This window comes from Gymnodraco acuticeps, unplaced genomic scaffold (assembly GCF_902827175.1).
Source record: "Gymnodraco acuticeps unplaced genomic scaffold, fGymAcu1.1, whole genome shotgun sequence".
NCBI classification, from domain to species: Eukaryota; Metazoa; Chordata; class Actinopteri; order Perciformes; family Bathydraconidae; genus Gymnodraco; species Gymnodraco acuticeps.
The window spans coordinates 3,581,698-3,607,426 of record NW_022990583.1 but is presented as its reverse complement, the minus strand read 5'-3'; the positions used below and the strand labels follow the sequence as shown (position 1 = coordinate 3,607,426).

The following is a 25,729-nucleotide window of genomic DNA, read 5'->3' as shown; positions in this document are numbered from 1 at the left end:
TGCACATACTCCCTTGATCCTCCTTAGCAATGGTCATGTTATCGAGTTAGAGTATTCACAATCTACGAAATGTAAATTGACCAATCGGAATCGAGTATTCGACTAAGCCCTATAATAAAGTATAATAAGATGCACTGATGTAAACTGAGCAGAGCGGCACACTTGCAACCTGAGACCTGCCTGCCTGACACTGACCTCAGGTGGCTGTCGGTTAGCGGGACGTCCTGCTGCATTCAGGGGCGCGGCAGTGTGTTCACCACCAAGCCAGTCTGTGTCAACCAAAACACAAAACAGCTGTACCCAGTGGTGTGTATTATGTTTTATTAAAGCATTTCCATATACAAAACATAATCCACATAAGTTACATTTCATACATACAACTGTAAATAAAGATGTGTAACATACATGTACTGTAAAATCTTTTGAAATCTGATATTCAAACGGCTGCTTTCAAATGTACATTCTGCTCTTTCCTGTGGGCTCAAACACACTTGAACACAACGCTTCGACCCCGTCCTTAGTGTTTAACTGGAGAGTGTCAGGAGAGTGCTTCTGCTTTCAACAAAGCTGTCATATATAAATCAAACTGTCACCCAAACTGAAAATGCTTAATAAATAATGTAATGCAAGATGAACCCTAAACAAGCATGCCTTTTAACCCATAAAGCTTGGGAAAAAAGCTACAAAACTCTCATTTAACTTAGGGTTGTATTATATATGTATATATATGAACCGTAATTCATCTAATCACCATCCAGACAATATACCTGTAGTGCACATGCATGTCCTCCTTTCAGTACATAAGTGTGTAGTCGGTCAATATTTGTAGGACTATTTTATTGCTCTGTGCTTTAGCATATTGAAAACATAGCTCAGTGTTGCCCAACCTTTTTGGCTCGTGACACTTTGAAATGAAGTCTCTTTGATTATTCTTTGCTTTTCATTTGAAGAGATTAAAGGAGGTATCCAGTATCTATTTAAATTGATAACATTGTGTGCATCTGAATCATTGTTTCTCTTCCCTATAACCATCTTTTCCCCACAAGATGTTCACTAGAGTGCCAATATGGAAGAGAGCACTTTAAAGCTTAACGTCAGCAATTTAAAGTTGGAGTCAGTGACACTTTTTGTCAAATTCAGTCGATATCTTATTACGATCTGCTAGCTTTCAGTTCTGTGTACGCACTGAAAAATGAATCTGTGGTCCATACACAGGTTTGTAAATGGGAAACAAACAAAGTAGCTCAGAGCAACAGCAACACTAATCCAGCCAATCAGGAACAGGGGGCGTGAAAAGGTCAAGGATGTAAATCTGGCACATGCCAACAGCACTGAGGGGAGTGCATTTGTTTGGGTGAGGAGATCAAATATCAATAACATTTTCCCAGAACGGCGGACTTCACCTCTACATCTTGCAGCTACTTGAAATCCAGGGCATTGGAGTCAATCTTTCAAATACTTGAGTTTAAATAGAGAACACGTGCATGTTAAGCAGATACAGGGGATACAGATACATATTGTGAGTGAGTTGGAAATAACACCTGAGAAAGAGTGTTGGTGTTACAGTGGCACAGCCCAGTTTGAGTCCATATCAGAGAATCAGGTTGAGTCAGTGCTGCATCGAGTCCCAACCCTTACGCTCTTTGGAAGATCTACAATTTCAACCCGAGTCTTTCAGCAGACGAGGAGGTCAAGTCTTTTGGCACAAAAGTCAGTTTGTAACAGTGTCTTATCAGCCACGCAGAGAGGTGTGTATGCAAGGGTTGCCAGAGGATGTTGGCAGCATAAATAGCGTCATATAATTGACTTCCATCCAACGAAGATCTTCACGAGGAACTAGATCTTCTGTAGCACTGCATACAAATATACAAGGTATTTACTTAAATAGAGTTAAAACAATTCTGCTGGACAGATATGTTCTCATTATGGCCTGTTTGTCCACAGTGGGCTTATGTGTACAAGTACACAGTTACACAAATGTGCGTTATCTGCAGTGAAACACCGGTGGAGGTACAGCTCAGGACTGCCCGTCTTGTCTCTGGGCTCCGATCACATGAGGGTTAAACTGAGAGATGATAATGGTGATGTCATCGCGGTACATGCGAGCCAGCTCCTCGGGCAGCGACAGCATTTTCGACAGTCTCTCGTGGTCAACCGTGCCAAATTCGTTGTTTCCCACCGAGTGGCGTATCAGGTGGGTCGCTGAGTTCTGATCCTCGAAAGCCGAAGACTCGCGAGCCTTTCTCTCGTCGAGCAGCTCCTGCATCTGTCCCAGGGAGACCTTGTAGCCCCCCACTTTGAGGGGCTGACGCTGGGAAACCCCTGTTATATACTCCCCCACAATACGAACCACTTCCTGTCTGTGGAGCGTCTCCCAGAGACCGTCGGAGCCAATCACCTGCAGGGACAGAAACAAGAGGAATCAGAAAACACACGATTGTAACATCAGATAAGCTAAGTTACTCACATACGTTGTCATGCCTTGAGTTAGAACAGTAAATGAGCTTTATTTCAGAATATTTATTATCCAATTTGACTAATACTGCGACTAGAAATTAATGTTGTTCAGAAAAGGAATAATCTTGATTAACCCAGCGATTCAAATAGGTCTCCCTTGAATGCTTTTATACAATTTGTGGAAAAGTCGTCTACTCGGAGCACCTTTTAATGGGGTATCTACGTTTAAAATGTGTGGAAAAAGTTGAACAAATAGTAATAAAGCCTGAATTTAAGGGTAGGAATCTCCTTTAGGAAAAGTTACTGCCATTACTTTTTGAAACAAACACAGGGCGGATTTGTCTCCTCTCACCATGAAGCGGTCCTGTGGCCGCAGTTTGTGGTGCGTGATCTCCGGCTCGGCGGTCAGGTAGGGGGGGGTGTGGTAGTTTGGAGGGATAAACTTGCAGTGCTCGTTTTCATGGAGCTGATCGGGCCCGGACTCCAACACACACTTCTGCAGCTCAATACTCCACTTGAACTTCACATCTCCAAAAGCACGCAGCGGCATGAGCAGGCCGAGCAACCGGTCCTGATAAAGAGGCCGACAGAAAGGGGGGTTTTAATAAATGCTGCAACAACAACCACATAAAGCACATTGGTGGAGGTATTACCTGTCGTATAACTGTCTTCTTCTCTGAAGGGGGGTGTTCAGCTCGTATCCGGGCCACCTCTTCCTCATTCTGGGCGCTGTGGTCGTTAGAGAGTGTGTGAGCGGTGAACGAACCGTCCTCCTCCTGCACCCCCAACACTGCCCGAGCGTCTCCTGAGTTGGCAATGTACCTTTAAAAACAGTAAGGAAAAACATCAGCTTAGTTACAACATATATTTAGCTAATCACATTGACAGGAACATGTGGAAGTGTTTGTCCTCCTTACAGGTCTGATCCATCTATGTGAGCCACGCAGGCCGTTGCTCCAGAAAAGGCAACCCTCAGAACCCAGTAGTTCAGGAAAGCGTTGGGGTCTCCAACCTGCGGGGCAGAGAGACACTGTGAGGCTGCAGACAGGATAGGGTACATAGTTTAAATCTCTTTAATCCATAAAAGTTTACATTTGGATGCCTAGAATTTATTTGTACTACTGCCATGGTGCAACAGTGATATTCAATATGCATCTTAAAAGTGTGAAGTATTTAGGGGAATGGAATAAGATATTTGGAAATTATGTTTTAATTTGTGTAAAATCACCAAAAACTAAGAATGACTTTGTTTTTTAGAACAGGGGTATCAAACTCGGGCCACATTAGCATTATGGTTGCACTCAAAGGGCCTGTTTTAACTTTAAGACTATATAAATATACATATATATGTCCGACATTTGGTCTCCCGGGGAGACTTCTCCATAAACGTATTATATTCATCGGTCTGCGACCTTCAGCACTCACTGGATCGGTTTGCAACCGAGTGTGAAGCGGTTGGGATGAGGATCAGCACCTCCAAATCTGAGACCATGGTTCTCAGCAGGAAACCGATGGACTGTCCACTCCAAGTAGGGAATGAGTCCTTACCCCAAGTGAAGGAGTTCAAGTATCTCGGGGTCTTGTTCTCGAGTGAGGGAACAATGGAGCGTGAGATGGGCCGGAGAATCGGAGCAACGGGAGCGGTACTGCAGTCGCTTTACCGCACCGTTGTGACGAAAAGGGAGCTGAGCCAGAAGGCAAAGCTCTCCGTCTACCGGGCCATTTTCGTTCCTACCCTCACCTATGGTCATGAAGGATGGGTCATGACCGAAAGAACGAGATCGCGGATACAAGCGGCCGAGATGGGTTTTCTCCGCAGGGTGGCTGGTGTCTCCCTTAGGGATAAGGTGAGAAGTTCGGTCATCCGGGAGGGACTCGGAGTTGAACCGCTCCTCCTTCGCGTCGAAAGGATCTAGTTGAGGTGGTTCGGGCACCTAGTTAGGAGGCCACCTGGGCGCCTCCCTAGGGAGGTGTTCCAGGCACGTCCAGCTGGGAAGAGACCAAGGGGTAGACCTAGGACCAGGTGGAGGGATTATATATTTTCGCTGGCCTGGGAGCGCCTTGGGATCCCCCAGTCAGAGCTGGTTGATGTGGCCAGGGAAAGGAAAGTTTGGGGCTCTCTGCAGGAACTGCTACCCCCACGACCCGACCACGGATAAGTGGGAGAAGATGGATGGATGGATGGATGGATGGATATAAATATATAAAAATTATGTATTATATTTAGGGCCGGGACTTTAACGCGTTAATTAAGATTAATTAATTACACAAAAATTAACGCGTTAAAAAAATTAACGCATTTTAATCGCACTTATTTTTGCACCGCGGAACGTTTCTCACTGGATGAGTTTCAGGCGTACCGATTATACTGGAGCACCAACTAACGTTCATGACTTCAGACAACAACAAACCACAGTGAACAACAGTGGGAAATGTTATTTTAAAAAACGGACGGATGGAAGCGTCGATAAGAGCACGGTTGTGTGCAAATTATGCAAAAAGGAATTCGCATACCACCGCCGCACATCAAGCCTCAAGTATCACCTCAATGCAAAAACATATAGCAGCTAGCGTGGACGTTAGCCTCTTTTATCGCGTTCACACCAAAAAGAGCCGGTACTAAAATTAGTTCATGAGAACCTTTTTACCCCCACGAAAGTCCCTGCTAGAGAGCAGAGAGCTACTAGAGAGCAGGGACTTTCGTACGGCTCTCTTGTGAGAAAAGAGCTATATTTCTGATTGGCTGGGCGGATTGCAAACCACGCCCCGTAAAACTCCCAAAAAGTTTGGTGAAGCCGCCATTTTATTATCCTCGCATTAGCATTATTAGCATTAGCCCAGCGCAGAAACGCAGAGAGACTAACTTATGGCAACACAAAATAAAACATGGGAGCGGTGGAGATGAGGAGGTGTCGGCGTTCTGGCGATTTACTCGGAAGGCTGCTGGGACTCCCAGCAGCTTCTACTGAAGCCAGTCCCCAACTCCGGGGACTTCCGGCCGGGGACTTTGGGCGGCAGTATACGCCGTGAAGTGGTTTGCGGCCTGCCAGTAAACCCAAAGCAGAAGAAGAAGAAGTGACGTCAGCGGCTTCATTTGCCTAATCCACCCCCAGGTTCAAAGAGTTCTCATGAACTAAATTCTCATGAACCTTTGTGGGAAAAGTACTGCGGTGTGAATGCGCCTAATGGTATACTAAAATCCATGTGAAAAAAATTGCTTCTCACTGTTCTTAGGTCAAATATTTATATGTGATTAAAAATGCGATTAATTTCGATTAATTAATTACAAAGCATCTAATTAATTAGATTAATTTTTTTAATCGAGTCCCGGCCCTAATTATATTACATAATTGCAAGTGTCTTCATTTCGCCTGTCACAAAATGAGATGCATTGTGGGACATGCAGTTTATGGGCAACGTGCTTCTGCAAGCGGCATGTAACTGTATAATAAACGTATTATATTCATTTATAATGCAAGCTCTTGCGGGCCGGGTCGGATTTGGCCCGCGGGCTTTGAGTTTGACACCCCTGCGTTTCACTTTAAGACAGCTGAGAGTTTCTACCTGAGCCTCCAGGGAAATGTCGTTGTCCAGCCTCTTGAAGGCGTTCAGCAACGCCTCGTGTGTATCTGGAACGTCGCCCGGGCTAAAAAAAAGAGAGTAATATGTTTTAACCACACAGAAAGAAAGGTCGAGAACAGATAACGGCACTATTGGCAAAATAACAGGCCAGTGTTGGTGTGGGCGTTAGGGCTGCACGATATTGAAAAAAACTGACATCGCGATTTATATTGCGTTTTTTTTAACCTGTTAAGCCCCAAAGTCCCGGCGGGTACTTTACTTTTTTTTTTCACGACACTGTGTCTCAGGGGATCTTAATTTTTAAGAACCTATTAATGTGTTATACCAGATTAACGGAAATAATCTCAGCTAACTGACGATACAAACCATTTTTACCAAAACAAAACACAAGTCTCATAAAAAGCATCTAAATGACCCCTGAGCGAAAAATGCTAACGCACTTTGGCACAGAACTCAAGATAAAAGTACCCTTATTACTTATCGTAGCTGCACATATAAGATATCCGATTAAAGCTGAGGTTCCACAGATTATTTAGGTATATAGTATCATCACTGAGTGATCCGAACTCGGACAGGGGAAGCAAACACAGACATCACAACACGTACCTTTACGTAGCTTCTAGGGGAGATGTCTCACCGTAGCTGTCAATCTGATCAAAAGACGTGTTCAATGGCATTAAAACGAGAAAAACGCGGCTGGATCGGTTAATCCATAGGTTTTTAACGTCTCTGTATAAAAAAATTATTTCATTTATAATCCATATATTATGTAAAAATCGCAGAGCAAAAGTTAGCTAATGGTAGCTACCAGAGTGGCTGCTGCTTCCGGTCTTGGCTATGCGGCAGTCCAGCGCAGTCTAACCATGAGTCTAACACACACACATTACCAAATAAGGAGTGACAGTGACGCGTAGCCAAAACCGGAAGCTGCATACACTCTGGTGGCTACCATTAGCAGCTAACTTTTGTGCTCCGATTTTTACATACAAATTTAATTATGGATTATAAATAATTGCTTCAAAGCCACAGATACATTATCAACCTATGGATCAACCGATTCAGCTGCGTTTTTTCTCGTTTTAATGCCATTGAACACGTCTTTTGATCAGATTGACAGCTACGGTGAGACGATCTCCCGTAAAAGCTCCGTAAAAGGTACGTGTTGTGATGTCTGTGTTTGCTTCCCCTGTTGCGAGATCGGATAGCTTAGATACTATACTTGAATAATCTGTGGAGTCTCAGCTTTAATCGGATATATTGTATGTGCAGTTTCGATAAGTAATAAGGGTATCTTTATTTTGAATTCTGTGCTAAAGTGCGTTTTAAAAAATTAATAAAACCGCACGTCCCTGCGGTGTGAATATCGCGCATGCGCATATCGCGGTTATCGCCATGACACGGTATATCGTTCAGCCCTAGTGGGCGTGTTTCTATAAGGTACAGATGAAGATGAAATAGGAAACCAGGAAGTAGAGGCCGAATTGTCGACAAAGCCAACTAACCAGACTTCTTAAATTACACATTTCTAAACCAAGTATTTGCACAGCCTAAGAATCATCTCCTGCAGACAGTGCCCTGTTTGTTGGCAGTGCTTTAAGTGCAGTTGTGATAACATACCGGTCTTACTGAAGTTAATGAAGGAGCCTGCATGTGTGCCTCAGTGTTGTTGCCTCAGTGTTGTTGTTTCAGACTTTGTTGTGTATCCTTTGATTCTCACCAGGTCAGATCTATTAGCTCCTGCCAGTATGTTCGGAGGCTGTTGAAGTAGAGAGTCTGAGCCTCCTTGCTGAAGTAGTCGTTGGGGTGTTTGTGCCACTGCAGGATAGGACTGAGGGCCCTGCCGGCCTCCACCGCTGCTTCCAGCTCACACAGGGTGTCATGGGGCAGCAGAGACACCGCGATGTAGTAAAACAACCTCTCACTCAGCGCCTGGCAGAGAAGAGGACATATAATGTTGATGCATCAGGGTGTAGAGAAATAACTAAGAAAAACCAAAAATGTAGTTGTCTTGTTGTGTGTCAGGTCTAACATCTCAATTTCTTAAATATTACTTGGTATGTTTCCTAGTGTCTGTAAAAAGTAGTAAGCTCTTAACCTCCAACCAGCCAGGTTACAAACTTAATTTCCTCAGATGCTTCTGTGCATGCCACAAACTAAATCATTAATGTTTGCAAGTTAGTTAAAGATATTTGACTCAACAAGACAGTCCCTTTAGAATTAAAGAAACATCCGTCTCTGTTACATTTGGAAGATACAGCAATCCTGTGTTATTAATAGGGAGAGGGTATGAGGTCAAGGGCTCATCACTGGAGATGTATAATGATGTTTTGAGTTTTAAAAAATGCCTCTCAAGAACAGTACATGTAACAGTCAGCGTTACCTGTGCACAGGCACAGCCAGCATGGCCGTCGAACACACCCAGCAGCATTCCTCTCGTCTGCAGGCAGGTGGCTGCACTTCGGCGGTCTTCTATAGGAGCGTTGGCCGGCAGCTGATTACTCTCAAAGCCCATCACCGATGATACATTCTTCCCATCGAACTCTGGCACCTGGAATCATCATATCAAATGGTAAGATGAAAATGTAAACATAGAGAGAAGGCCTATGTGCTTTATGTTTGCGTGAATCACCACAAACCTTGAAGCTGTACTCGTTGGCTTTCAGGATGGAGTTGACCTGCGGCGGTGTGAGGATGTAGCTACGGAGCTCTGAGGTTGTCTGGTAACTTCTCGAGTGCTGATGGCTCTGCGATACATGAAAGGGCCATCTTGAGGGTGGTCGGTTAGTAATAGGTCCTAGCTGGGACTGGTGTTGTTGGCATGGTAGCAGACCGGAGGCCAAGAGCTTGGCACGAGGCAAACCCCTGAGCAGCTGAGACGTCACAGGCATGGCTGAAGCAGCTCTGCAGGCACAGAGAGAAAAACGTATCGTACGACCTGTTGAAAATACACACTGTGCACACAGAGCTCTGACAGCAACAGCTGTATGTACTTTTATCAGGAGGCGTTCACCTGCACAGAACAAAGTGGTCTCTCTGTGAACCATTAGGCAAACATTGAAAAACAGAAAGAGATTATGAGGTTAAATTACAAGTTGGGACAGTTTGTAGAAGGACCTTAAATACCTTCAAAACAACCTTATGTAGGTTAGGATTTGTTTTGGTAAATAACAACACCAACCCAGTACACGTTTTAAGATTTAAGTATCAATGTCTCAATCATATCCAATCTTTGGGATTAAAACTCCATCCCTAACAACCACTATTCACATGTGAGCGATTCACATTCCATTGGTTCAATGGATTAAACCGGTTGTTGATAAACTGCCGTTGTCCTGGGGAACACCCTGGATGGTTACTGAGCCGGACATTAGACTAAACGTAATGCCGTTCCCATGTGGTGAAATGCAGCCAGCTCACAAGTTTACAAGTACATATTTGTGTTTATGTCAGCGGCAGCAAGGGGATAACAAATTGAACAATTTTGAAATGTCAGGTCAGTCTTGAAGTGAACTTTCAGACCACAGATGGGAGTGGTGAGAAACTGGAATGGTTGAAATCAGTGTTGAAGATTGTTATAGTCATAGTGGCAACAATAGTTTAATGGTAAAGGACGTTTACATGCCCTGTTTCTGCTGCATATTGTTCTGTATTTAGATACAGATCAACAATATAATACAAATACTCACATATTTTTATATTTGGTTAATCTAGCAAATCTAATGCAATCTAATATAATAATCCTGCAATAAGCCCTACCTCTTAGGCAGTAATGTTAAGTTTTAGAGGTTCAACGTTATGATCTTCAAAATGAACAAATAGTTGAATAAACACCTGTACAGTTTGACTAAAACAATCATAAAGATTGATTTATTACACAAGTGTTTTATTAGACTGCATTTAGCTAGGTGTACCTAATAAACTGGTACCTTTAACTAGATGTAAAGGGAAACTTTTCTCTAATAAAACTCCATCCAATTATTCATCTTATTTCTTGCATGCAGTGCACACCCTAATAGAATATCCTGCTATCTCAGCAAGCATTCAATGTGGAAATACAAAACCAAGGGTAAATTGTTCTAGCTTTGTTATTTGTTGTCGTGCCATACTCAGGTTACAGTTGAGCCTTGTTTTCGTTATGTTGCAGGAACATGTGCATTAGCAGACCACTCTAGCTTGTACTGACTTGAGTTGCAACCAACTCTGCCCCTTTCACCTAACGTTAGGTCAGCAGGGCTAAAAATAACTTTGGCAAGAATCTCAGCCCTGACATTTGCCTCCTGAGAAATGTTCTGTCTCGTCATGAACTGAACAGGATCCTGAGTGCGTATCTATAATCCATTACATACTTTAAGTATATCTGCAGCTGCTCAGAGCTCATTTTAGTTCCTTTCTGGATACAGCTGCACAGGTGATCAAAGCTCAAGTGACTCTCAAACGTTTTAGAGCAAAACTCTGCAAACGACCCAGGGTGAACCCTCTCTGTTTGACTGAGCTTAGCAGCCCAACATCATCCAAAACTCAAACTATGTATGAGTCACCAAAACCACAGTGGGCCCGTCCCAGCTCCGAGCTCTGCAAGAAAGTTGTCATCACTAGCCTCTCGAAGCTACTGTAGTAGCAAGTCAACAAAACCACAAGCTAATATGAGAGCAGTTAGCTTATCTTGCAACATAGAGCATTCATCTCAGAGCAGAATGAAGCCACCTATCTGGCATTAACAGGTAATGTAAAGGTAAACTCTCCAATAGAAGCGATGTGCGTCAGTAAACAAGGGACAGCAGCCAAATTCATGCTAATGGTTAGGTTAGCTAGTGGGTTACGGTTACACCCACCAAGTTCCAACTGCATAATGTCTGTTCACACAAGACACAAAGGGAACAGCTCAAAGCTCTCTATACGTAAAGGTTGAAGAGTTCAGAGCAACATTCAGACTGACCTTAAACGATGGCTGTGAAGAAGTTAGTGAAGTTCATGACTTAACACACGACCCCTCCGGTCTGTATCATTCAGGAGCGCCACACTGGGAACTGAACGCTGATTGGCTGAGCGCTGACAGCCGTACTGACGTCACGGCAGCCCCGCTTTATACAGTCTATGCCCCTCACGCACGAGCAGAGCCTTTTAAAATCAGGGCCTGGCTTTTACACAACTCATTATGTATTATTAACAAGAAGATAACATTGGTAATAAATAATGCGTTGTGTAATAGCAACTACCTTTTCCCCCCTAATAGGGTATTATACATGTGAACACCAATAATATACAATGAAACTAAGCAGATTTACACAAATACAATTTTGAGATACATGTACTTTAGTATTTCAATTTGTTTGCTCAATACATGACAGAGGTACATTGTTTCCTTTAAAGGTGGGGTAGGTACGTTTGAGAAACCAGCTCGAGATACACTTTTTGTTATATTGCATGGAATGCTCTTAACATCCCGATAGCAATACATTTGACAAAAAATCCATAAAAAAATGTCATCTGTGGAAGCCATGGCGCTGTAAAAAGCACGAACAATCATTTTAGCCGGGCCGGCTGTAAAGACAAGTAACGTTGATGACATAGAAAATATGAAAAATCTATTTTAATACAATTATCTTAAAACAAGACGATCTTCGTATCAAAACCCCTTCATCAATAAAAACATTGACATTTTTACAAAAAACTATGATATTTACATCAAGAAGCAGCAGTGAAAATACAGTATATTCAAAGAAAAGTACAAAAAAAGAGCTGCACAAGCTGTGAACAGTAAACATCGTCGAGAGGAATGCCACTAAACAACACTGACACTACCAATCACTTAGCTGGTCATTTCATATCAAAAATCTCTCATCCACCAGAGTCTTGTTGACGAGGTTCTTCCTTCCCAGAGTGTTACGGATCAAGCAAAATATCTGTAAATGATTAAATGCTGTTGAATATATGTTCATTTAAACGCATTGAAGGTATCATAATCAATATACCCCTAATACTTACTATTTGCTGTACGCATGTAAGCACAGCTGCAAGCACAAAGCTCTGAGACGCGAGATCAACAACACAGAAAAACAAAGTGTCGAAAATGAGCAGCGTAGCCTCATTTCCATAAAATAGTACGTCACTGAAAGTGTGGGCCTCATCTGCGGGGAGAAAATCAAACAGACCTTAAATACACATAAATGCGCTTATAAACAAGCAGAAATGTACAGCATACCTGGGCTGAGGTCATTACCATTGTAAAAGATGCTTTTTTCACTTGGTTCGAGGAACTCCATCCCTATGACCCTCTCAAACATCAGCTTGTCTCTCACTATATAGTCCATGTCAGGATGTGCCTGAGGGAAATAACTCAATGTTAGAAACAGAACAATCTCGCCATTTCAATTTATGTAAACAACTCGTTTACTTTACAATGTAACAAATCAATTATACAATCAAACTATGCTGGGTTCAATGTGCTTGTGTGAATTAACGAGCGTGCGTTTCTACTGACATGGTCTATAACGGATCCCAGGAAGTGGTTCATGGTCTGGTATCCTCGGGCCCTCTGCTCAAACTGGTTAGCTGAGGATGTGTCCATCAGCCGCGATGGCCCGTTCCTCTGCAGCACAGGAGTCAAGCAACCATTAAAATCGGAAACCAGGAAGCTCGTTTTTTTCTTTGTTCAGATCAACACAACAGCGAAAGCACACACCCTGCCGATCTGCTCCCGTATCCTGTCATACTGCAGTCGCAGGCGGTTGGTGAGAGACACCTGAAAGGTCTGGGTGTCTGAGTTGGGCAGTAAACCTCTCTGACCACACAAGGACTCCTTTAGTCAGAAAAGGAAGAAAGAGAATGGATTAAATGTGAAATCAACAATGTCATAAATATGCTAGAGCTTCTAACACATCATGTAATCTGTTGGAGTACATACAGATTCTCTATTCAAATTGTTGTTCATTTCCTCCATGTTTGTGTCTGCATGCCCATGTACTGATCGCCCGTGAATGTAGTAGCCAAAACAACGGTGAGATAGCAGCAACACGGAAATCTAATTAGAAAACACGGACAAATATGATTTACACTTAATAAAACAATTCAGGACATATAAATTGTTTAAAATGTTGTATAAACATTGATACTTACATTACTGATGGAGCAGAGATCAACAAACTGACGGATTTTGTCCTCTATAAAGTGCTCATGAAACACAGTGAAGAAAATAACCTGTGGGGATAAATAATTTTCTTTTAATGGAGCTTTCCAAAATGTTACTGTTTACAGCAGAGGTGGGAGTAAGTCATACATTTACAAGTCTCAAGCAATTCCCAAGTGTTCACTGTGGTGAGAGTCAAGTCAAGTCAAGTCATGCTCAGGTCAAGTCATACGAAATTATGATGAATAACTCCAGTTTCCGCATTTATTTCCGGATACTGTGAGAGATCAAGGCAGACTGGTTTACACACTCACGTGTTTTGCCGATCCGGTGCTTAAACAAATAGCTTTACACCCCTAGCCGAAATGTCCCTAAAATGAAATCCAGTTCTAAATATATCTCAAATAATGTATGCACTGTCATTTCCCCACATAAACATAACAGTCTACAATGAAACGGTTGTCTCCTGTGTGCTCCACTTCCTCCATGGCGCACTGGTAACCGTTGTTTTTCATTGCCCTCCGTACAATACAAAAACAAATGCAAATATTTATTTAGAGTCATCTGTCTCAAGTCAAGTCTCAAGTCATGAATACCAAGTCAAAGTCAAGTTGAGTCTTTTATCAATGTTAGTCAATCAAGTCTCAAGTACAAAAGTATGCGACTCGAGTCCCCCATCTCTGGTTTACAGTACTCCCCTCAATTCTTAAGAAAGACAAGCAGAGGTGAGAAATCAAAGGGCAGGTGACAGCAAAGAGAGGAGAATGACTGGTGGACGTTTTACCTGCAGAAATCCGATGCAGAGCCACAGTGTGGATGACAGACCGTAGCGCAGCATGATGCTGTATGAGGGGGTGTACTCCTGAGAGGAGCGCTGTAAAATTGGCCAGGGGTCCCTCAGGGCGAGGTTGGAGAACCCTAGCACCTGAACATTACAACATATGTTAGCAATGTGATCAATGAGGAACCGTTAAATAACAAAAACTGAAAGAACTGATTGGATGTGTTGTTGAAAGATGTACTTCAAGAAAGAAGAGCACGGCCATGATCTGAAAAGTGGGGCTGATCTTGCGGATGGTCTGGATCTCGTTCCATTCATTGGCCACAAAGTAGGTCCTCCAGATGCTGACAGGAGAGGGGTCACGTTTCGGCTCACCAGCAGCTGAAACAACAGAGAATATGTTGAATGGAATAAAATAAATAATAAAATATGATTTCTTGTTAAGACTTTAAGATATAATCTCAATTTGTTCGTACCTTGAACAGTTCTGTTAGCTTTGCATCGTGGCCTCTCCCAGTCAATAAAGAAAACATCAATGGACACCTGCATGAACAGCTTGTGGAGAAACTGGACAGCCTGGATATAAATACACAAAACAATATTTTTTATTTCCTTACAGAGGCACACCATCTAGCTTTCAAAAAGACACAAGTTGACATATGTTTAGTAAGTGACTAACCTTGAGAGCAAAGGCACAACCAACATAGGTCACAAACTGTTCCTCCTGAGCAGGTAGTGGTAAGAGCACTGATACAAACTGTTGAGCCTAAACACAAACACGGAGACAAATGAATCCAGGGTATATGCAGGAATCCTGAAGTCAAGTGTAATACCTTTTAAGACCTTTATTAAGACCCTTTCCATACATTTTAAGAGCTCATCGCCACTTGGAGTTCTATTTCGTCCCTACTGACCGCCAGAGGCGGTGCTTTAGCACTGGATATGTCCATCGCACGCATGCGCAGTTCAAGTACCTAATTACAACAAAGTCACCTGTGACCCACGTGTCTCAGAGAAGAATTAAGATACTTGTATAAACTCAACAAAAGAAAGTATCAATCCTATAAAAGAAAGCCCCTAAGGACTTATACTAACCTTGTAAAAGATGAGCCAGTAAAGTCCGGTCCCCACGGTGACGGCAAAGAAAACATTGGCCAGATCTCCGGCATAAAAAATCAAAAACTTAAGCAGAGTCTGAGGGAGAAGGAGGGAGAGGCATACATTACCACCAACGCTGAGTTCTTTTAAGTCGAGGCTAAAAACACTACTTTTTAGAGCTGCTTACCCACAAGCCTTTTAACTTGTTTTAGCACCTACCGTATTTACAATGTCGTTTTTAAACTATTTTGTATCTCATTAATGCATTGTTTTTATGAATCTGTTATTCCATTATGTTTATTTATTGTGTTCCTCTCTGTTGTCTTACTATTATGTGTTAATGATCATGTAAAGCACTTTGAATTGCCTCTGCGTCTGAAATGTGCTATATAAATAAAAGTACCTTACCTTACCAAGCTTTACACTAAAGTGTGGATTGACAAGGACATGTATTTGTGATGACCTTTTCTTGTTTGAATATAGAACAGAAAATACACTACAAACCAAAACATAACAGCTGTACTGCACACAAAGCGTTGAAACAGAAACACAATTAAATAAATTGAGAAATATGATACAGTAAGTGGAAATACAGTTCCCATGCCTGCCCCAGTTCTGATATTCCTGGGCATGGAAGAGTGTGGGATGGGATTAAAAGAGTTATGACTTTTCAAAGATGCAGTACCTCTGCATCAATGAGCGGAGAGGCGATCCTCCTCTTCCAGCTAACTGTCTTCAGCAGAGAGTAGATAAGGGCCACACCAGCCATCACACCGATAGCGGTCTGTGCATACACAAAACCATCAGAGATACAGTTCATACCGTAACACATACTGTACACAAGAGCTTCTCCTTGTCATATTAGGCCATTTAACAATACGCGTTTGTACTCACATCTGTCTTTATGCGAGCCTCATTCTGATCCATCTCATACTCCACAGCAAAAGTTGTCTACAAACAGAATAATTTATTCAACATATTAAACAAAGGCTTGTTTCGGAGATTTAGTAGCAAAAACACAGAGAAATACAGCCGGGACCTATTGTATAGCATAGTACAGCAGTGTGCTAGCTGGGTAGCTGTCTTGGAGCATATCAGCAAGGACAGAACTCTATTTATCAGAGTGCACCTTCAGAGTTTCACATAAGAGAAGATTAGTCCGTATGGCCACATCATCTCTTGTATTAATAACGGCTTGTACGAAGTAGCTGTATCAAAAGACAATCAAAATGTCCACCATATGAGACAAATGAAGAGACAGCAACTCATTAGCCATAAGATTAATGTGCTAAACCTACAAAAAAAAGAAATTAGGATTGAAAACAGCAGCTATAGTTTGTGTGTGTTGACTCACAGTCACAGTTTGTGCATTGATATCGGTGATTTGAACGTCTCTGTAGGTCACAGTCATCAGAGGGGGGAATACCTGTCCGTCCTGGGTTCGGGGAACCAGCTGGAACCTACCAAACACACGGTTGATTAAAACCACTTCTCAAACAGTTACAAATAAAAGCTTTGACTATTTTTCTTTTATATGAAGCTGAAGTATAAATTGGCGCCAACCTTATTTTGACACTGCTGGCTACACGGATGACTTTGGGCAGGGAACTGGTGCTCTTCTCTCTTCCACTCAGCGTATCGACAACAAACATGCGTCGAGACAGGTACCAGTTCTTCATGCTCTCTGCAAAATGGCAATATTAAAGCACGGTACACACACACACACACACACACACACACACACACACACACACACACACACACACACACACACACACACACACACACACACACACACACACACACACACACACACACACACACATCACACACACACACACACACACACACACACACACACACACACACACACACACACACACACACACACACACACACACACACACACACACACACACACACACACACACACACACACACACACACACACACACACACACACACACACACACACACACACACACACACACACACACACACACACACACACACACACACACACACACACACACACACACACACACACACACACACACACACACACACACACACACACCTTGGTTGATTAGGCGCCCATTGTATTGCTGGTTATAGACCAGTGTAGGCAGGGGGAGAAGTTTTCTGTTCTCGCCTCCACCAAGATCCAAAAACACATCATAGAACAACGGCTCCGGGTGGGCGTCCAACAAGTCTGCTACTGAGAGATCACACTACACACACACACACACACACACACACACACACACACACACACACACATTATATTATATTACAACTGGGCATTGCAAGATAGTTTGTGCACGGTACCTGAGATTGATTGAAAGAAAAGATACTCACACTCTCTTGGTAAGCAGTGCCAAAGCTGAAGGCTGCAGACTGTTTGGAAGTTGTTCCTTGACAAAGCTGAAAGAGCAGAAGAACAAAGGTGGAAAGGTGGAATTATCTATATACTATGTACGAAGCACTTAACACATTTCAAAATGTTTTCGATCCAAAATGTCGCTCAAGCTGTCATGATTGATACTAAATGTATGAACATGTGTAACCAACATGGCTGGGGAAAGGGTAACAAAGTATTTACCAGATACACCTAAATGAATATGCTTAACAAACATGCATGGAGTCAACAATAAGAAACGGCTTTTGTAATTCAGTTTCTGATCAACTCTTCTATATTGAGGGAAATCTCAACTGTGGAATCTCTTGAAGTCAGTCTTTTGAGAAGAAGGACTTTCGGTTTCATTATTGGGCCAATGTTGTAAAACTAGGCAGTTCTAATAGTATATTAAAATAAGTAACACTTGTTTTGTGTTTTCAGGCGTAAAATCCTTTTAATAAGTCATTTGCCATCTTACCTGGAGATTACCTGCTCCTACTTGTTCCCATCTGAGGAACTCTCCTCTGACATTATACACAGCAGCAAGCAGCCTAATGTCCGTGTTCTGTCGGACAAACAGAATGTGTCAGATGAACAAAACGGTTCACTGCTGAATTTGTAGAATCTTTAAGCATTGATTTCATTGTGATAACTGGAGAATGATTCAAGTTCATCACTGACCTTGTTTCTTCCTCTGAAACTGAACTTAATGGGAACAGGATCGGTCTGAAGCACTCGACCTGCCAGCCCAGGTTCGTCCCCGTAGTAAAGCCACGGCAGATTAACTTTCCTAGAGACGAAGTAACCAAAATGCAAAATAATTACAGTATATGGTTAGAAATCATGCTATTTAATCCATAAATTGTATAGATGGCACAACATATACACATACTGTGTGCCAAGATAGTGTTGATTACCAGTAAGAGATGTCTTGAGTTGAGCTTAAAGCAGCCCGAGATCTGAAGATGGTGTTAAAGAGGCCGCAGGCGTCGGTGGAGACGCTGCTGAAGGAATGCATGTTCATCACACACATGTTCCCAAGAGCCTGACATGCCGTCAAGTTGGAGAAGACCTGTAACAATACAAAACTGTTTATGAAACATCTGGAATATACACAGAAAGTTAAGAAAATCCTCTTCTCATAAAAGTAAAATATCCGTATGAGATACAATCTGACAGCACAGAACATTTGTTCTAAAAGCTGTTTTAACAAAAGACAACACTTTCTGTATCCTTGTATTTACATGTGGACATTTATGAGATGCATTTTCGCATGAATTTGCATTTTTTTATTTGAAAGGCTATGAATTGTCATAAATACCAACAGCTATCACAATTACAACAATTAAGCTACAACACCACATTGTAAATCATAGAATATTCTTGATGTCCGAAGATAATGTTGGATCAGTAAAATAAAGAGTTAGAAATTACAAGGCAGGCTGCTGATGAGGAGTACAGGTTTTTGACAAACCAGGCAGACTGGACACTGAACTTCTGCAAGGGGAAAAAAGCGGAAAACACAAATCAGATTGCATCAATATAAACAAAATTGAGCGAGCAAGTGTGAGAGGAAAGGGAAGACTCACCAGCTGAGCATAGTTGACACTGGGATTCACATTAGTGGAGAGGCTGCCTGAAGGGAAACATAGTCCTCCTGCCTGCAAATTGCATACCAACCAGTGAAGATGCATTAATGAATGAGTCTGATACTGAATGGTGTGTGTATGGTGAGTCTGGAGGAGGGTGTGAGGGAAAAGGGTCAGCAGAACTCACCAGGACATTAGGAGGGTTACACACACAGGAAGAGTTAATGAAGGAATCCTGACATCTCTCACACCTGAAAAACAAAGTATAAAAAGCTTACATACTTTACTATCAATCTTTACTTATCACACTAGGGGTGCTAGAGACAGGCAGTTAACACTCATATGCCATTTATCAGAACAAACCACTTGTGTGAAAGAGTTTTATCTGGCATTGTAATAATTATGAGGTTTTAAGGGTTAGTGCTTATGAGGGGCACAGAGGGATAAAGAAAGGGAAGATACAGCAAGACTGTAGGTCTGCTGTGCAAGGGTGACACACAGACTAGAATCAATATCACTCAAAAGGGGATTGTTCCGTTTTCATTAAAAAAAGTCTCTAACATAATAACAGTGTTCTGTATTCTACATTTTAAAATCAATGATAAATCCCACGTCCAACCTTTTAAACTCAAATTGTAGCAGTGCTCGCCTCTTAAATTAGACTATTGTCCTATTGTAACTGCACATGCTTTAATGCATGAAATGTAATCAGTCTACAGGACAGTACAATACATGGATTTGCACTGACTAACTCAGATGCCTTGGACGACTTCTTGAGTGTGAATATGTATGAAACTGAATATACCAGTGTTTCGGTTGTGAGGTATTGGTGCTGTACATACTTGTCTCCACTGTAGTTTGGCACAGTCAAACCAGGGGTATTTCCATTACATATTTCACACATGGCCTCATCCAGAAGGTTTCCATTGGTATCTCTCTCCACTGAAAAACAACAGCCCATATTCAGCCTTTTTTTTTTACACAAAATGCTGCTAAATTTACAGCACGCACTTTTAACATTTAAGACTTTGAGAAGCATGTTTGCTATTCATGACTGGTAGTGTCTATGGTGACTCACCCAGGATATTGCCTGGTGGGCACTGGCACTTCCCCTCATCACTGAGACTGCCGGGACAGCGGACACACCCAAACCCATCTGTAATTACTGCCTGTAATGAGATACAACTTGTCAACAAAGCAATATTACCAATGGGATTGCAATTGTGAAGTGAAAGTGAGATGCATTATCGACAGTATAATGTGAGATTAACAGCAATTTCCAGGGGAATTGTACATACGGGTTTGTCAGTGGGACATTGCTGACATGTAATGGATGTTTTGTCGGTTATGAGAGTTTGGTAACCAGTTTTGCAAATGCAGCTCAGTCCTGCAAACACAAGGAGAGAATTTATGCTGATTAGAGGAAACAGGGATTGAAGAGGGACCGTTTTTAGATATTAGTTATTGTGATATTTAAGGTAATGGGCTCATGCCTCAATTCGAGGAAATACTTGCTATAAATCATGACTTATAATCATTATGGAGTTGTACCTTTTGAGGAATTAGTTAAATAGAAAAAAAGACCTACACACATATAGAGTAATCATTAGATTATGGAAAATCTTAACAGTACCACACATTTGATTTTTTTGTGTGATCTAAACTACTGTGAAGTATGTCCATAATAGATGACAAGACTTTAAATCAGTCAGAAAAAATGTTATCGTATATCTCCATAAATAAAGTCTTTCGGCACAGAGGCATTCATTCAAACGTCAAACTGTGCATCCTGTTTGTAGGTGGATTTCCCCCATCAATACTTTTATCTAAGCTAACTAGCCTTTTACTAGCTAACTGTTACCCAGTTCATTGTGGATTTGTTGGGTCGTGGATGGCTGTTCGAGTCATTGTTAAAGTTAAATATGTTTGATAAACCACATGTTTTTCTTGGCATACATATGGTCAGTATGCTACATGAGTTGTTGTGTAATGGTAACCTACCTGTTGTGCTCCGGAGCTGATTTGAACCGCAGCTCACACACGAGAGACTTGAGATATCGAAAAATTCGTCCCCACTACAGTCTGAAGGAGACTTGAAAGGGATGACAAACTGCTGGCAATCAAAAATATCTATGTATACAGACAGAAATAATGTTATAATAGCCACTTTGTATCTGCTAACAACAGACGGTAGCGTCCCCGTCGCCATGGTAAACAACGGACCTTCTTTGTTTTTTTTGTACCCACAATCCTATTCAGCATGCGTGATGACGTCGTGACCAGTTCACGTGTGCGTCACGTTCTACCTACTGAATTTAAAAATGTATCTGTAAATAATAATAATATGAATACATTTGAAGCAATACACTACAAATACAAGTTATCTGTGGGTTTCTATTTGAATAAACACATTTAAAAAGGCCCTATTCAATGCAGTGTCTGAATGTACTTTTAACCTATATCTCAATATTGTAGGCCCACTTTTCCCCCACAACTAGTTACTGCAGGTTTATGTTACTGGAACATCATACAAAAATCCATTGATAAATTATGATATATTGCCATGGATTAAGCTACCTAGCAGTACATAAAGAAGACATTCAAATTAGCTCCATTTTAACCAGCTGCCACGTAATACTTAAAATATAATCAATTTATATTATACTCAAGTCAAATAATACTTATTCTGCCAGTCTATGACTAACTATTAATTGGTAGCAGATGCTTTATAATTATTATTATTATTATACTGTGGGATGTGTGTTTTAACCTATGGTTTTAACCTGGAAGGCCTTGCAACTCATTTGAAATTTGCATTGCATTCATCTTTGATAGAAGTGTCATGATTGCCATGCAATACACTGAAAAGTCTCTCAAATGGTCTAACTGTTGACCTTAAACTTACTGTGAAGAAACTATCTCCAGACAATCTCCAGATGCAAAACTGCCTCATCTAACACAGCAAGTCTCACATATACTTCAAATCTACAACCTTCATGCAATCTTACTTGAATCCAATAAAGCACGTTTTCTTCTGAGATACCGTCCTTCTGTGCAGTATCTTTATAGGTAAATGTAATTAAAAAATATAGACTTTTTCAAAATGTGAAGCGGGACAAGGGCGTAGGAAAGAGAAATATGTGCACCACTTTACTAAGGCAAAAGTGGAAAAAATATGCATACAAAACAATACAGATTGTGTTAGTCATATGTAATGTTGTTGCTAAATAACCTTTATTTGCAGAAGGACATTTCTTTTAATTCTGTTGACTGGAAAGATGTTTTGGTTCACTACACATTGAGTTTTGGCAGGAAACGACATGCTTTGCAGCTGCATCTTATTCACTTCCTCTGAAGTCTGGTATTATGTATGTGGTATTGTGTTTTTTTTAAACGTTGTTTAAGCTTAATGATCTCAAAGGTTGAGCTTGAATCAGAAGGTGTAAATATGACGTTTTTCCTCAGTGCGTGTGGATCATCGACTGTCACTGGCAGGGACAAAAGAGCTATGCAGAGAAAAGCAACCCATGGGGCTGGGTGTTATGGTTTTAGTTGAACAGAAATAAACATTATTTTTGGACTGAATAAAAACTTTTGTGCAGGTGAAATGCATATAAGATATGTGATAATGTGTGGGGTTTCCTTTTTAGTTTTCTGTGTGCCTAACAGTTAATCAATGTGTAAATCAAGTTCTGTTCTGACCTCACTCCAGTCCAGTAGGTGGCGGAAATGCGTCACATACAACAAGTATAAAAAGGGGAAAACCAAAACCAGGCTCAGACCAAAACCAGATTGACTGAATACACCGCAGTCTTGAGCAACAGCGGATGGATACATAAAGAGAAGAGGAAGTGTTTCAGCAAGTAGTCGAGGCTAACATGAGAGAGGGCAACAGCAAAGCCCGCTAAGAAACAACTATTTACAGTCCATGGGCCCAGCTGTGGTGAGTAGTTGAGCTTTTCACGGAGACAGAAAAGTTTTCTACAATTCCCGGGCTTTATTTTCCTTTCAGTGGTGCGAACAACACACCACGTGTTTTCGTCATTGCCGAAATTTCAACAATTAGCGTTTGCATTTTTTTTTGTTTTCACCATTGTCGTCTTACTTTTCAGACACCATCTAACCTGGTGTGAAAAAATGATCATCCTGCGCTTGCAAGGTCTTGATGTGAAGGCAGGCACTAAAGATGTACGGAGGTTCTTCAAACGCTTTCACATACCCGACGGAGGAGTGTACATCGTGGGAGGAAGGCTGCAAGAAGCATTTATTGCATTTACTTTAGAAAAACATGCACAGCTTGCTTTGCGGTACACCGGAAGGTTACTAAAAGGTTCTAAAGTTAGTCTACACCTAAGCAGCATGGCAGAGCTTGAGAAAAAACTAAAATATTTGCTGAAGAGGAGGAAGCCCTCCCCCCCACAGCATCCTGTGAAGAAACATCAGCCATGTTCAGATGCTAATGTGCTGCCTTCAAATGATATCCCTTTTGATGCCAACACTCTGCCAGAGCCTCTTCATCCAGATCCAGATACTTCAAATCTACAACCTTCAAATGCAGACTCACAAGACTTCAAAGCTGCCTTTTTTCTTGGGATGTATACTATCATTCAAGGTCTCCAGTCAACCTGTCCAGGTGAAAACAACGAGGCAGAGCAAACAGTTGACTTTCCAAGAACTAACGGCACAGGAGTGGTTGATGAAATTATGTCACAAAAAAAGACACCAGACTCAGGGCCAGGCTACGTTAGGCTCTTTGGTCTGCCAGCCTCCACTAAAAAACAGGACATCTGCCAGTTTTTCCAAGGGTTGATAGTACAGGAAGCCATCGTGGATGTTGAGTTGGGACGTAGCCACGCATGCCTCGTGAAGTTTGCAAACACACAGGATGCGTTTGATGCTCTTTACTTCAACCAGCAGTCATTGGGCCCCATCTGTGTGGAGGTGCGTGCAGCAACTGAGAAGATGTGGACCAGTGCACTGCAGGAATGTGAAGCTGCTGTTAATGTTGGGGAGAGAGTAAAAACCAAGCAAAAGCCTCTCACGGAAAGTGCACACCACAGAAAAAAGAACATGTCTGCGCTGCAGCTCAAGAGGCAGTTTATCAACCAGTTGCCATCAAAATGGCCAAAAAAGCCAAGAGCTGACTGTGACTCCATCACTACCATATCGCCAGCTGTGGAGTACAACGTCATGGTAAACAATCTACACAAAGGGATGACCAAGACTGAAATAAAAGAGTTGTTTGGATGTCCGAACATTGCACACACAAATGTATTACATCTGCTTGACAAGGAAGGCAACAGATCAGCTACAGCCTTCCTTATATTTGAATGCACTGAGGATTATGACTATGCAATGAATCTCAATGGCTGCCATGTGGGTTCGGATACCATTGAGGTCTCGTCAATCACTAAAAAGACGATGAAAGAGATGATGGCCAAAACCCTACCCAGAAGTCTTGAACTTTGTCCAAATACTGGACCCAAGGGGAAACGGAATCCACTTGTGCCGAGCAATACATCTGACCCAGCAGCTCAGACCTGCCTTTTCGTCAGAAACCTGCCTGCAGATGTCCAAGAAAGTCATATACAAATACTTTTCAGCACATTCAGACTTAAGAAGAATAATATAATTTTACTGCGTAACAGCAATGGGGAGAGTATTGGTGAGGCTCTGGTTCAGTTTAAATCTCCAAAACTTGCTTCACTGGCTCACAGGCTCCATGGCCTGGAATTCCAGGGGACAAAACTACTTCTTACTTGCATTACCATGAAACAAATGGAGGACGTCTTGGCAAAAGACGCTTGAAGCAGTTAAACATTAACGCTCAAATGCAGACATTGTGGCTCAAGGCCATAACTAAGTTTGTTTCAACTGTTACTTTGCTTAACTTCAGCAACATGTCGAGTTGTTGCTTTTCAAATGTTTAAGAATGTCATTAGCTCTGACCATTCCATGTATTCTAAAATAAATGTTTTTTTTTACTGTTCATTCTGGGTGTTAACCTTTTTTACTCCTCTTTAAGGAGTTAATAAACGTTTTAAACGGTCCCATGACATGGCCATTTCTACTGATCATAATTCCATTGTTGACGTCTACTAGAATAGATTTACATTGTTCAATGTTCCAAAATGACATTGTTTCTCATTACAGCATCTCTGTATAGTATGTGTATTCACTCCCTGTCCTAAACGGCTTGTTGGAGCTCCTGCCCCCCCTCCCTATGAGCCCACTGTGCTCTGATTGGTCAGCTCTCTTCTGATGAGTCCACCACCGTTACAGCGGAACATCAGTGATTGTGTTACAATGAGACCACCAGCAACCAGAAAATGACACCAGTAATGACAAACATGAGAATGCTGCGTGGTGACGTTGCGGGGCTCACTGCTGCGGACAGTTTGAGCTGGATTACTGGAGTCGTTTCCTGGTTGCTGCGTGGGGTCTGCGAGACAGCGCGAAACTCAGGCTGTGTATCGCTGTCTCAGGCTGAGAAATCTGGAGCCGCAGCTGAGACAAGATAAGGCTGGCTGTGTGAGGAGCTCCACGGATTGGTCCATTTGGACCTGGGCATGGTTACGTCACCATACTCTGGAAGAAAACTGGAAAAATCTCCAACGAGGCGTTCTGGGGCAGCATAGACAGGTCTTTTGTGTGTTAGAGTTTTACTCGCTACAGGGTGTACTTTGAGGGTTTGTGAC

General features: G+C 41.9%; 3 protein-coding genes across 3 annotated transcripts; 1 reads left to right on the top strand and 2 right to left on the bottom strand.

The window, feature by feature from the left end:
- Positions 1-304: 304 nt before the first annotated feature.
- pdp1 (pyruvate dehyrogenase phosphatase catalytic subunit 1) lies at positions 305-11,105 on the bottom strand. Its single transcript, XM_034228184.1, has 9 exons — positions 10,976-11,105; positions 8,676-8,940; positions 8,420-8,587; positions 7,757-7,968; positions 6,022-6,103; positions 3,375-3,469; positions 3,111-3,279; positions 2,810-3,028; positions 305-2,398 (listed from the first exon to the last, which is right to left on the bottom strand). Exons 2-9 carry the CDS (start codon positions 8,925-8,927, stop codon positions 2,018-2,020), a joined length of 1,578 nt encoding a protein of 525 aa, XP_034084075.1. The 5' UTR covers positions 8,928-8,940; positions 10,976-11,105; the 3' UTR covers positions 305-2,017.
- Positions 11,106-11,334: 229 nt separating this feature from the next.
- Positions 11,335-21,291, bottom strand: tmem67 (transmembrane protein 67). Its single transcript, XM_034228183.1, has 28 exons — positions 21,033-21,291; positions 20,330-20,418; positions 20,110-20,200; positions 19,874-19,973; positions 19,219-19,282; positions 19,032-19,103; positions 18,877-18,939; positions 18,360-18,514; positions 18,124-18,232; positions 17,921-18,007; positions 17,403-17,468; positions 17,122-17,275; positions 16,608-16,728; positions 16,399-16,504; positions 15,939-15,995; positions 15,730-15,828; positions 15,042-15,140; positions 14,626-14,712; positions 14,423-14,522; positions 14,188-14,327; positions 13,950-14,090; positions 13,156-13,236; positions 12,944-13,060; positions 12,722-12,838; positions 12,521-12,628; positions 12,260-12,362; positions 12,025-12,167; positions 11,335-11,942 (listed from the first exon to the last, which is right to left on the bottom strand). Exons 1-28 carry the CDS (start codon positions 21,238-21,240, stop codon positions 11,862-11,864), a joined length of 2,958 nt encoding a protein of 985 aa, XP_034084074.1. The 5' UTR covers positions 21,241-21,291; the 3' UTR covers positions 11,335-11,861.
- A 1,510-nt stretch (positions 21,292-22,801) lies between these two features.
- Positions 22,802-25,022, top strand: rbm12ba (RNA binding motif protein 12Ba). Its single transcript, XM_034227982.1, has 2 exons — positions 22,802-22,974; positions 23,144-25,022. The coding sequence occupies exon 2, from the start codon at positions 23,169-23,171 to the stop codon at positions 24,837-24,839; it is 1,671 nt and encodes a 556-aa protein (XP_034083873.1). The 5' UTR covers positions 22,802-22,974; positions 23,144-23,168; the 3' UTR covers positions 24,840-25,022.
- Positions 25,023-25,729: the final 707 nt, after the last annotated feature.

What these genes read in the sequence shown, in the direction of transcription:
- pdp1 (XM_034228184.1), bottom strand. Translation starts at nt 8,927, where the DNA reads ATGCCTGTGACGTCTCAGCTGCTCAGGGGTTTGCCTCGTGCCAAGCTC. An exon ending in CACATAGATGGATCAGACCT is followed by an intron (nt 3,280 to 3,374) that starts GTAAGGAGGACA and finishes CTGTTTTTAAAG; the next exon opens with GTACATTGCCAACTCAGGAG. An exon ending in AGAAGACAGTTATACGACAG is followed by an intron (nt 3,029 to 3,110) that starts GTAATACCTCCA and finishes CCTCTTTATCAG; the next exon opens with GACCGGTTGCTCGGCCTGCT.
- tmem67 (XM_034228183.1), bottom strand. Translation starts at nt 21,240, where the DNA reads ATGGCGACGGGGACGCTACCGTCTGTTGTTAGCAGATACAAAGTGGCT. An exon ending in GCCAGCAGTGTCAAAATAAG is followed by an intron (nt 16,505 to 16,607) that starts GTTGGCGCCAAT and finishes TGTGTTTGGTAG; the next exon opens with GTTCCAGCTGGTTCCCCGAA. An exon ending in GTTGTGCCTTTGCTCTCAAG is followed by an intron (nt 14,523 to 14,625) that starts GTTAGTCACTTA and finishes ATTTATATCCAG; the next exon opens with GCTGTCCAGTTTCTCCACAA.
- rbm12ba (XM_034227982.1), top strand. Translation starts at nt 23,169, where the DNA reads ATGATCATCCTGCGCTTGCAAGGTCTTGATGTGAAGGCAGGCACTAAA.